This window comes from Natator depressus, chromosome 1 (genome assembly GCF_965152275.1).
Source record: "Natator depressus isolate rNatDep1 chromosome 1, rNatDep2.hap1, whole genome shotgun sequence".
Lineage (NCBI taxonomy): Eukaryota > Metazoa > Chordata > Testudines > Cheloniidae > Natator > Natator depressus.
Window position 1 is genome coordinate 174,465,516 of NC_134234.1, and position 12,472 is coordinate 174,477,987.

Below are 12,472 nucleotides of genomic sequence, written 5' to 3' on the forward strand. Positions count from 1 at the left end.
TGTTACTCCCCTAGATAAAAGTGAGGTGGGAGTGGCTCTTTGGGTGGAGAGAATCTAGGATGTGAACTGAGCAGCCCTGTAGTAGGAACCCTAGGAGATACTAAGTCTGGAGTGAAGGCTTGAACTGCATTGTTAATTTATTAATATAGACAAAGCCAGAAAGGGATGAGTCTTTGTGCGTGAACTATGTGTTAAAGTAGATTGTCAAGGCATCTATTCAAACATGGGTGTTGGCGGGATCTCACAAGAAATTTTTTGAGGTCTCAGAATGCAGCCTGTTATACCACCTGTTATACCAATAAAATAAAAACCAGCAGGATCTTATTAAAGGGACAAGGCAAAATGCCACATTTATTGTAAATATAATAATAAAAAGAAATATATATAAAACTCACACTGTTGTATTGTTACTTATTCCTTACTTAACTATATATATATATATATATTCATAAATAAATACATATATATATACACATACATACATATATACACATACATATATATATATATATTCATTCATTCATACCAGTTCTGCATAGGGGTTATAGTTACCAGCCTAGAAGTTGCTCGTGACAGACAGAGTACTGGCCAGGTAGCCTGTACACGAGAGTGGAGCCGAGTCCATGTCAGATGCGCATCCGATGCTCCTGAAGTGTAGTGGCAGAACTGGAGACTCAAAGTTCTCACTTTCTAGAGTCCATTTTTATAGGAATTCCTTCCTATGCCAGTCTATGGGAATTGCTTCATCATGCTGTTGCTGAATCAATCAGCAGATAGCACATTCCTGACGGCTTCGTGCTGCTAGATGTTATCTTGTTCTTTGGTTCTCCCATTCTTGAGGCTGTTGGGTGGATTCCAGTCTGCCCTCCGGGGGGTCCTCTAGTTATTTCCACTTGACGTCTTCTTCAGCCGATGGACACTGGATTCTTAGGCTGGCACCTCCCTGATCATTCAGTTATTATCCACACCAAGCATCCATCCACATACATCCTCTATCTCTATTTTAATCACAATTGTTAATACAACAAAAGGGCGGGGAGTCTCTGGGTGCTGTTTCTGTTGTTACAGAGTATTGCTTTGAGTCTCTCTCTGTGTGAATTGCTTTGAGAACAGACTCTGTCTTAGAATGTACTAACGCAATTAGCAGCTTGCAAGTTTCACACATAGAGGGAGAGAAACAGTACCAAAAACCAAGAGACCTCTTAATTAGTAATACCCTGGAATTTAAACTATGGGGAATCAAATTCATTTGTGATTTTAATACAGAACTTCAATATGATCCAACACACCATCTCTTGCTGGTGGCCACTCTGACAATTTTTCCTAAAATATTTAATTAACTTAAGGAAAAACAGATAAATATGGACATATACACATCCAAATCATTGTAATTTATTTATGTAAGTTTTTATTGCATACTCAGTAATAATAAAGTACAGTTGTCTTATTCTTTACTGGACCCAAACAGAATAGAAACAAATAATGTACTTTGCATATTCTTGTCTTTTGTTGTTGTTGTTTTTTCTTTTGTTTTTTTGATTGCCTTATTTTTTAGACTTGCTAGCAAGTAAGTCTGTTTCTATGAAAAGTGATATTTGTAGATTTATTAACACTGCTCCTCCCCACCCCCGCATCACCACCCAGGAGGCTGTGGCCACACAAAAAGCCTCTGGTGGCCGCATGCAGCCATGGTGGCCACATCTGAGAAAAAATTAGATTAAAAAATTATTATTGAACTAGAGCCATAGAAAAATAATGCCCACATGATTCTTCTTTTCTTTCAGGTCTTGACCCAGCTGGCCCTTTATTCAGTGGAAAACCACCAAGTGAGAGATTGGATCATACAGATGCACAGTTTGTTGATGTCATTCATACTGATATGGATGGTAATAACATAGCTTATACTTTCCTGTTTGAGTTTAGGAGCAAATATACAACCTGGAATGCAGGAGTAGGAAAGAGGAGGGGAGAAAGTCAATTAGGAGCATCTAAGTAATGTTGCTCTGGTTCATACTGATAAACAGGAGCAGTTCTGAGTTGTTGCTATCTAAGGGTCTGATCCCATTGTACTCAATGGGAGTCTTTCCTTTGACTTCAGTGGCATTAAATAAGTCCCTATTTGCCTGTTCAAACTGAAAATGGAATACGGCCTTTTACCAATGATATTTAGAGATGAAGGGCCCAATCCTTCTGTTCTTATATGAAGGGTTCGGTTGTCATCAATTGGACTATTTTGAGCGACCTAAGGGTTTCAGCTCTAGATCCAAAACTAATTAGTATCAGGACTTCTTTAATTTAAAAAATCAACAAAGGTGTAGGCCAGCTGATTCCCTCCCACACAACTCTCCTTTTGTTCATGGGACACTGAGAAGTAGACTATTTTCCAGTAATTTATGTCTATATTGTTCCAGTAAATGCACTTTGAAGGAAGAAGAATTCATGCAGTCTCCCCAGGATATCAAAATATGTGTAAATGTAATGGGTCAATTCACACTGTGTTCTTTGTAGGTTCTCTTAGTTAAGCATTAAGATAATTTGTACAATACTCACATCATGTCCATACACATACGAGAATTGTGAACACTTACATACCACAGGGCCAAATTCTTCTATCAGATAGGCAACTACCACTCCCTTTGACTTCTGTGGAGGATGGACTTTAACTGAGGATGAATTTAGAGCCATTATTGAGAATCCTGAGCAGAACCACATTAGTGTAATGCTGAAATCAAGAAAGTCAGTTAGGATTCCCACAGCACCATAAGTCTGCCAAAGAATAATTAGTTCTGATGATTTTTAAAAGCACAGAAAATCTTGCATCTCTGTGCTTTGGTCATATGTATCACAATAAGGTCTCTCAATAATAATATTAACAGTTAACATTAATGTATTGACTTACATATTAAGGCATATTAAAACATTAATCTTTAAAACACCTTGATGTTGTAAACAAAGCTCATATGCAGTAAAATGAATAAGTATAGTAGAACCTTAGCGTTATGAACACCTCAGGAATGGAGGTTGTTCGTAACTCTGAAATGTTTGTAAATCTGAAGAAAATGTTATGGTTGTTCTTTCAAAAGTTTATAACTGAACATTGAGTTAATACAGCTTCGAAACCTTACTATGCAGAAGAAAACCAACTTTCCCTTTATATTTTTAGTAGTTTACTTTTAACTGTATTTACTTTTTTTTTTTTGACTCTGCCGCTGCCTGATTGTGTACTTTCAATTTCAAATGAAGTGTGTGGTTGACCAGTCAGTTCAGAACTCTGGTGTTCATAACTCTGCGGTTTTACTGTATATATGTATGTTTAAGTATATGGATCTAATCCAAAGCCCACTAAAATCAGTGAGAGTCTTTGGGGGGATAGGAAGACTGGAAAGCAGTTCCTTTCCATTCTGCTACATTGTATTGTAGTCTGCTAGTTTGTCTCAGGGCTCAGTGTTGTGAGCATAGAATGAAAAACCCTAATTAAACTAACATGGGTGCAGAATTTTAATTGCTGAGGTGAACCAGAGCTCTGAATTTCCTGACCTTTGTGCAATTAAATCTCAGCCACAACACTACGTAAACATAGGACTCTAGTCTTCTTTTATTCCATGCATGGCAATCTCATTGGTGTCAATGGGAGTTGTCAAGGCTGATTCCCCAGTCTGGTACTTCGAGTGCAGAAGATGGGGGCCCGCAAGGATTCTAAAAATTAATACTGACCACTCCGGGCTTGTGTTAAACTCTCAAGGTTACAGCTTCTCTCTGATCTTGGATGGGTAGATGCTGCTACCACCCAACTGCAAAAAAACCCTTTTTGGAACCCAGGAAGGAGCACTTGGGAATTCCTTCCTGTGGAGTACTCTCAAGCCCTTTCGCCCCCCCTCCCCTCCAGGGAAGAGATGAGAAAGAAAACAAAGGAAATCAGCCATTGCCACCAACTAATTAAACAACATATGCCCAAACCTGTTAGGACACAAAAATCCAATCCTGTTCTTTAAAAAAAGGTAAATTTTATTAAAAACAAAAGAAAGAAAATACACTTGGAATTTAGGCTTTTTGCTAGATTAAAAAAAAACAATTAGAAGGATTAAGCATCAAGATAGCTCTCTTGAGGTCCAGTTTAAAGGTTACAAGCAAAATAAAAGCACCTGGGGTTAGCACAAAAGAGTCCACAAGCCATAAAGAAATAAAAGAGATAAACCTAATCACATCTTCCTGGACATTTTCTGATCTACTTACATATCTGGGGTTTCAAATGAGTAGTTTTTAGGTATGATCTGGTGATTTTTATACCTGGCCCACAGCTTTTTACAGCATAGCTCCAGCCCTGTCTCTGCTCTGTCCCCTCTCTTCAGAGAACAACCACAGACAGACAAAGGGAAAATTTTTTCCCAATTTTAAGAAGTTCTAGCATTCCCATTGGCTATTTTGGTCAGGTGCCCACTCCCTTCCTTTTACCTATGGACTTTTTTTTAACTCTTTACAGGTAAAGCAAGTAGAGAACAGCTACTAACAGGGATTTTATAGCTAACTGGCTGGATGGATGTCCATAAAAGGGAGCTACCCCCTCCTTCATTTATCACAGGAGTACTGTGCAAATATCTGATTAGAATATAGCCCACTGACTTTTGCATATCATTACTTTTGTTTTTAGAGAAAATAACATGATTAGAAGAAAAAAAAGAGTGCAACTAGAAAAAAGGAACATATTCAGAGGGGTAGCCGTGTTAGTCTGTATCAGCAAAACCAAGGAGGAGTCCTTGTGGCACCTTAGAGACTAACAAATTTATTTGGTCATGAGCTTTAAATAACACTACTAAATAACCACAAAAGCTTATGCCCAAATAAATTTGTTAGTCTCTAAGGTGCCACAAGGACTCCTCCTTGGTTTTGCGGAACATATTCAGTTTATCTCAATAGGAGTGGTATGTACAGAACAATAGGAAAATAAACTCCGGAAACTTTTATTTACCTTTAAGCCTTATTAAACATTATTGTGCAATTATAAATTATAATTTGAAAAATCCATTGATGTTCCACTTTATTACCTCAGATGTTTTTACTTTAGTTTTCGGCTACAGGAAACCTTTAGGAAATATCGATTTCTATCCAAATGGAGGAGAAGATCAGCCTGGCTGTCCAGAAACACCGTTTAGTGGTAAATAAAGATATGTTCATCTTAATTCAGAAAAGAGCATGGCAGAAGATGTATACAGTTACTCAGCTAAGGTTTGGTAAGGCAAAACTGAACTCAGGGGGGTTTGCATGTATAGAACTGTTCGGATGGCTGAGCCAAGTGTATTCTTTTTCTTTCCCACTCTGCTATTGGATGAATAAGAATTAGTCCATGCACACTGCTACCTAGAGTTTGACGAAAAAGCTCTCTGTGAGCAGATAGAAGAGGCTTCTCAGACCAAAATACCTGCTATATCTTATTACTTACCATTTATACGTGTGTGTAAGATGCTTGCTATCTTTGTATATGTGTATGTAGTCATGCCAGGGGAGGAATGAGAGGCTGGGGGTCCAGCAGTTGTACAACATCCTTCTCTCAGAGAGTTTACATTGAAAAGGTGATATAGTATTACAGGCTGCAGCTGTATTGCCTTTCCACAGACCCCTTCTGCAGTGGGGACCCCCCGTTAAGAGGGATGTCTGTTGGGCAGCTGTGACCAGGAAGAGTTCCTGGTAGAATGGCTACAGCAGAGCCCCACTGCCAAGGGCCATGTGGAACCACGAGGGGCCAGAACTGCTGTGGTGGGCCCTGTGTGGATGGCCCTGGATGCTTGAGAATCCCTTAGGATTCCCAGGCATCTGCAGTGTTATGGAAAAGTCCTACAGCCTAGTTTTTGGGGAGAGAGAAATTTTGCCCCTGTGACAAGTTTCAGTTGGTCCACCGAGCCGGTAGGGGGCGATGGAGAGCTAGGGTCCCACGGGCAGGCCTTAGTCACACCTTTCGGGCGCTGGGGAATTAGCGGAAAAGGTGTGCTGGCCGGAGTCTGCAGGTCGGCGCCGGATATTCCTGGAGTGCTTGGACTTTCCTGATGAGGGGGCGGGTCTGTCCCCGGCCGAAGGTGTACCCCAGGTAAGTGGTTTCCTCCCGCCCGATTCGACATTTTTTTGGATTGGCCGTAAACCTGGCTGCGCGGAGGTCCCAGAGGACCGCCGCGACTTGGTTAAGATGTTCCTCCCAGTTATTGCCATAGATGACCACATCGTCCAGGTAGGCCGCAACGTACTTTGTGTGTGGTTGCAACAAACACTGGAAGGTTGCCGGGACCCCATGGAGGCCGAAAGGCATCCGGGTGAAATGGTACAACCCTGAAGGGGTGGCAAACGCGGTCTTCTCCTTGGACCTGGGATCCAAGGGGATCTGCCAGTACCCCTTGGTGAGATCTAAAGTGGTGATATAACAGGCCTCCCCAAGCCGGTTGAGGAGCTCATCGACACGGGGCATCGGATAGGCGTCAAATTTTGAAATGGCGTTTACCCTTCGGAAGTCAATGCAAAACCGCCGGCTCCCATCCGGCTTTGGTACGAGGACGACGGGGCTCCGCCACTCGCTCTGGGAGCGCTCAATCACACCCAGATCCAACATCGCCTGGACTTTCTCCTCTACAGCCTCCCGCATTCGCCTAGGCAATGGCCGGGTTGTCTCTCGGGCCACCACCCCGGGTTCAGTCTGGATCACATGGAAGGTGAGCGTAGTCCGCATGGGTTTCATGGTGAATGTCTTGGGGAATGCCCTTACTAAGCAGAGTGCCTGTTCTTGCTGCTCGACTGTGAGTGTCTCTGCTAGCTGGGGCTCACCATTATCCGACTCCTTGGGCGGTTGGGGCCCCAGGTCCGGTTCGGGGGGGTACGGGGCAACTAGGAGTCCTTCCCGGTCATGCCAGGGTTTTAAGAGGTTTACATGATAAATCTGTTTTTCCTTACAGCGACCAGGTTGCCAAATTTCGTAGGTGACAGGCCCTACCCGGCAGAGGACCTCATACGGACCCTGCCAGTGGGCAAAAAGCTTTGATTCCTCCAAGGGGAGCAGGAGGAGTACTCGGTCCCCTGGCACAAATGATCGAGCCTGGGCACCCCGATTGTAGTGCTGCTCCTGGGCTCTTTGGGTTGTGTTTAAGTTCTCCCTCGCGAGCTCGCCCGCCCGCACCAGCCGCCCCTGCAGTTGTAAGATGTATTTTAAGAGACCCTGTGTTGCGGATGGGTTGTGTTCCCAAGTCTCCCTCAAGAGGTCCAACACCCCGCAGGGTTGCCGCCCATAGAGGAGCTCAAACGGGGAGAACTTCGTGGACGTCTGTGGGACTTCTCGAATTGCCAGTAGTAAAGGAGGGAGCAGCTGGTCCCACTGGCGGAGGTCCTGGGTGGGGAAACGCCGCAACATTCCCTTCAGGGTCCGGTTAACCAGTTAACCTGATAAACCGTTCAACCAGTCCGTCAGTCTGGGGATGGTAGACCGAGGTCTGCAATTTCTTAATCCCCAATATGGCACATACCTGACAGACCAGCTTAGAAGTGAAGTTGGTCCCTTGATCAGTGAGTATCTCCCGTGGGAGGCCCACCCTTGCGAAGATCTTCACAAGCTCCGCAGCGATAGTGCGGGTGGTGATACTTCTTAAGGGGATGGCCTCGGGGAAGCGGGTCGCATAGTCCATTAGGACAAGGATGTATTGATGGCCTGCCTTACTTTTTGGAAAAGGCCCAACCAGGTCCATTGCTACCCGCTCAAATGGTACACCTACGACTGGTAAAGGGACCAGGGGGTCCTTCTGTACCCCTGCCGGGGCTGCATGTTGGCAGTCCAGGCACGACACACAGTAATCCTTCACCTCACGGTGGAGGCCGGGCCAGAAGAACCTGGCCAGGACCCTGGCCACAGTTTTTTCCTGCCCTAAATGGCCTGCAGCCGGGATGTCATGTGCAAGCTTCAGGACAGCCCGACGATGAATGCGGGGGACCACAGTTGGGTCCGGACATCTTGAGTCTGGGGGTCTCGGTCAAGGTGGTAGAGCCGCTCGTGGTTGAGTTCAAACCTAGGCCATTGGGTGGTGCGCCGCGCCTCCACGACCTCACCATCCACCCGGGCCAGCTGCTCATAGGCAAACCCGAGCATAGGGTCCTCCCTTTGATCTCGGCTAAAGTCCACCAGGTCAGGAGGGGGACCAGCCATTTCCAGGCCATCCTGCCCGGGGGTGGGACCTGGGTCAGCTCCCGGGTCAGACCTCGAGTCAGGTCCTGTCTTCCTCTCAGGTGGAGCTCCCTCGAACGCCTCTTTGGTGGGTAGGGATTGGAGCACCTCGATGAAGTCTGGCCAGTCGCGGCCCAGAATCACTGGATAGGCGAGGGATGACGCCACTGCCACGTTCATTAACTGAGTTGCTCTGTTCACTGTGATGGGGACCTGAACTGTGGGGTACGATTTTACGTCTCCGTGGATGCACTGAATCCGTACTTCCCCAATGGTCCGCTCGGTGTCCGAGAAGAGCGCCTGGTGGACAAGGGTCTGCCCACAGCCTGAATCAACTAGACCAACCACGTGGATCCCAGAGACTTCCATGGGAGCTGTCAGTTTGGCCACGGAGGGCGGACGGGCCCGTAGCTCCCCGGTGCACACCAGGCCAAAGTTGCAGTCCATCGCAGGACAGCCCCATTGCAGATGACCGTACTTGCCACATCGAAAGCAAGGTCCTACCTCTGGGCGCCCCGGCCGCGTGGGTGCACCGGTGGGGCTGCAGACTTGGCTGGGGCCTGGTGGTCGGGTTAAGCGTCTAGGGGCGGAGCGCGGTGTGGACTCGGGGCGTTGGGGAAAATCGGTCCTGCCACCATCTGGTCGTCAGGTACGGTGGGGTGCGTTGGTTTGGGAGGTGGGCCCCCCTCCTTTCAAGTTTCTGTGCATTGGGTCCAGGGTTTGGGGTGCGGGCGGCCGGTCCTATCAGGGCCTCTGCCTCGAGAAAGTCCTCCATAAGCGCGACGGCCGTGCTCAGACTTTGTGGCTGGTGCCGCAACACCCAAGCCCTCCCCTGGGTCGGGAGGATGTATACAGATTGTTCGAGGATGACCTGTTCAGTCACCTCAGCTGCTGTTCGACGCTCGGGTTGTAGCCATTGGCTACCTGCGTCCTTCAATTCCTGGGCCATGGCCCGGGGTCTGGCGCCCGGTGGGTAGACCTTTTCCCGAAACCGTCGCCGAAAAATCTCGGGGTAATGTTGAAGGCATCCAAGATAGCCATTTTCACTCGAGCATAAATACGGGCCTCATCATCTGGGAGCCCACAGTAAGCCTTCTGGGCCAGCCCTGTCAGATATGGGGCGAAGAGGGTCACCCATTGGTCAGGTGCTGGGCCCCCAGGGTTTGAAGTAACTGCTGCTGCTGTACGAGTTGGTTCTGCTGCTGTTGCTGGCTCTCAGCCAGGAACTTGATAAGCCTTTCCATCTCCATCTTTCCAGTAGGGGAGCTTCAGAGGCCCCCTCGCGCTAACCCCTTGCTGCAGGGATAGGGATCGCTGCCTGCATTCTCCACCACTTGTGACAAGTTTCAATCGGTCCAGCGAGCCGCTAGGGGGAGATGGAGAGCTAGGGTCCCACGGGCAGGCCTTAGTCACACCTTTCGGGCACTGGTGAATTAGCGGAAAAGGTGTGCCGGCCGGAGTCCGTAGTGCGCCCCTCAAGCCCCGGGGCGCGCCGGCATGAGTCTGCATCGTGCCCCTTAGGCAGGGGAGCGCTGGCACGAGTCTGTAGCGCACAGTTTTGCTACCCAAAGCAGGTTGGCCGGGGTAGGGGAATGCAGGCCCACCCAACTCCACTGCGTTCCAGCCCAGGGCCCTGACAGTGGCGGGAGGCGAAGGTCCCGCCGCTGGGTCAGAGGGGGGCCATCCGCATCCCGCTGACCAAATACACCCACCCCACGGTGCAGTTCTACCCCTGGACTACTTCCTACCCGGTCTCTCAAGTGGGTCTCTCCGGTCCCTCCAGCTCATCCGGGTATTCTGCTGCTGGCAGCTCCAGCTCCCCCTCTGTGTCGGGCTCACGCTGGCCCGGGTTACAGCCTGGCCCCTCCAGGTCCTCCGGGTACTCAGCGGCTGGCAGTCCTGGTCGCCAAGGCCTTCCTCCCGGTCAGGTTCCTCCTGGCCCCGGGCTTCCCCTGGGTCGGCAGCAGGATCGCGAGAGAGCAGCCAGCAGCCTGTGTCTGTCTCCCTCCCTGGTGCTGCCCTCACTGGGCAAAGGACGCCGCCCTTTGTACTTCCTGTCCCACCCCTCCCCTTTCCGGAGATTGGCGTAAGCTTGGTCTGGCCCCGCCCACTCAGGCTGAGAGGGTGGCTCTTTACCCTCTCCTTCGGAGGGAAGCCACCCTGGCTCCCTACAGCCCCCCAGAAGAACAGCATGGGGGAAATCTTGATGAGGAGATGCTCCCAGAAGGTCTTTCTCCCTGAGCTCCCTCCCATGGGAGGGACAATTTGTCCCATTTTGACTTGGGCCCATGTTTAATCCCAATAACTCTGTAAATTTTGCAAGAGGACTCTCTATAATACTTTTTCTATGTACACTGCCCCCTTGTTCAGCAACTGTATACTCTAGCTCCTCCTTAATTCCTCATCTTTTATTTTTGGATAGGTATAAATCCATTCCTCACCTTTGAAAGCTAGTAGCCAAATAAACCATAAGTCAATCTTCTCCCTCTGACTGATTAATAAAAGGCAAAACCCTGAGCAGTAGGGAATAATGTAGTCATTAGAAAGAACTGAAATGGGATTATTTTGTTGTGTGTCTAATATTGTTTCTCTTTAGGAATAGATAATTCAGTGTATATTCCTTGCATATTTAATTTTTCTTTTTTAATTAAAGGATCTCAGTTTGTTAAATGTGACCATCAGAGATCTGTTTTATTGTTCCTGTCATCCCTGAGAGGGAGTTGCAACATAACAACATACCCTTGTGATTCATACTTGGATTATAAGAATGGAAAATGTGCCAACTGTGAAGCTTTTCAACCAATGCCTTGTCCAGTACTCGGTAAGAGTTACATGGTGGTGTCTGTTTTTTCAGTTGGAAGGGCCAAATAATGTATTGGTGACTTTTTCATAGCAGTCTCTTCATTGAAAATAGCTGTTTCTCAGGTATCTTAGACTTTGTCTCCATATTGCAGCCTGCTGTAAATATTACAGGAGACATTGATAGGATCTGTGGAAGGGGGTTGCTTGCAGAACTACCTAACATCTAAAAATAATCTAAAGTTTTAATGCTATGACTGCTTTTTTAAAGGCCTCTATAGAATCATAGAATCATAGAATCATAGAATATCAGGGTTGGAAGGGACCCCAGAAGGTCATCTAGTCCAACCCCCTGCTCGAAGCAGGACCAATTCCCAGTTAAATCATCCCAGCCAGGGCTTTGTCAAGCCTGACCTTAAAAACCTCTAAGGAAGGAGATTCTACCACCTCCCTAGGTAACGCATTCCAGTGTTTCACCACCCTCTTAGTGAAAAAGTTTTTCCTAATATCCAATCTAAACCTCCCCCATTGCAACTTGAGACCATTACTCTTCGTTCTGTCATCTGCTACCATTGAGAACAGTCTAGAGCCATCCTCTTTGGAACCCCCTTTCAGGTAGTTGAAAGCAGCTATCAAATCCCCCCTCATTCTTCTCTTCTGCAGACTAAACAATCCCAGCTCCCTCAGCCTCTCTTCATAAGTCATGTGCTCTAGACCCCTAATCATTTTTGTTGCCCTTCGCTGGACTCTCTCCAATTTATCCACATCCTTCTTGTAGTGTGGGGCCCAAAACTGGACACAGTACTCCAGATGAGGCCTCACCAGTGTCGAATAGAGGGGAACGATCACGTCCCTCGATCTGCTCGCTATGCCCCTACTTATACATCCCAAAATGCCATTGGCCTTCTTGGCAACAAGGGCACACTGCTGACTCATATCCAGCTTCTCGTCCACTGTCACCCCTAGGTCCTTTTCCGCAGAACTGCTGCCTAGCCATTCGGTCCCTAGTCTGTAGCGGTGCATTGGATTCTTCCATCCTAAGTGCAGGACCCTGCACTTATCCTTATTGAACCTCATCAGATTTCTTTTGGCCCAATCCTCCAATTTGTCTAGGTCCTTCTGTATCCTATCCCTCCCCTCCAGCGTATCTACCACTCCTCCCAGTTTAGTATCATCTGCAAATTTGCTGAGAGTGCAATCCACACCATCCTCCAGATCATTTATGAAGATATTGAACAAAACCGGCCCCAGGACCGACCCCTGGGGCACTCCACTTGACACCGGCTGCCAACTAGACATGGAGCCATTGATCACTACCCGTTGAGCCCGACAATCTAGCCAGCTTTCTACCCACCTTATAGTGCATTCATCCAGCCCATACTTCCTTAACTTGCTGACAAGAATACTGTGGGAGACCGTGTCAAAAGCTTTGCTAAAGTCAAGAAACAATACATCCACTGCTTTCCCTTCATCCACAGAACCAGT

General features: G+C 47.2%; 1 protein-coding gene across 2 annotated transcripts in view; it reads left to right on the forward strand.

The window, feature by feature from the left end:
• LIPI (lipase I) overlaps positions 1-12,472 on the forward strand; it is a 42,162-nt gene that overhangs the window by 9,956 nt on the left and 19,734 nt on the right. For both annotated transcript variants that reach the window (XM_074971466.1, XM_074971470.1), the window contains exons 4-6: positions 1,785-1,886; positions 5,063-5,152; positions 10,842-11,009. In XM_074971466.1, the coding sequence (XP_074827567.1) occupies positions 1,785-1,886; positions 5,063-5,152; positions 10,842-11,009 (360 nt within the window). The remainder of the gene's footprint in view (positions 1-1,784; positions 1,887-5,062; positions 5,153-10,841; positions 11,010-12,472) is intronic.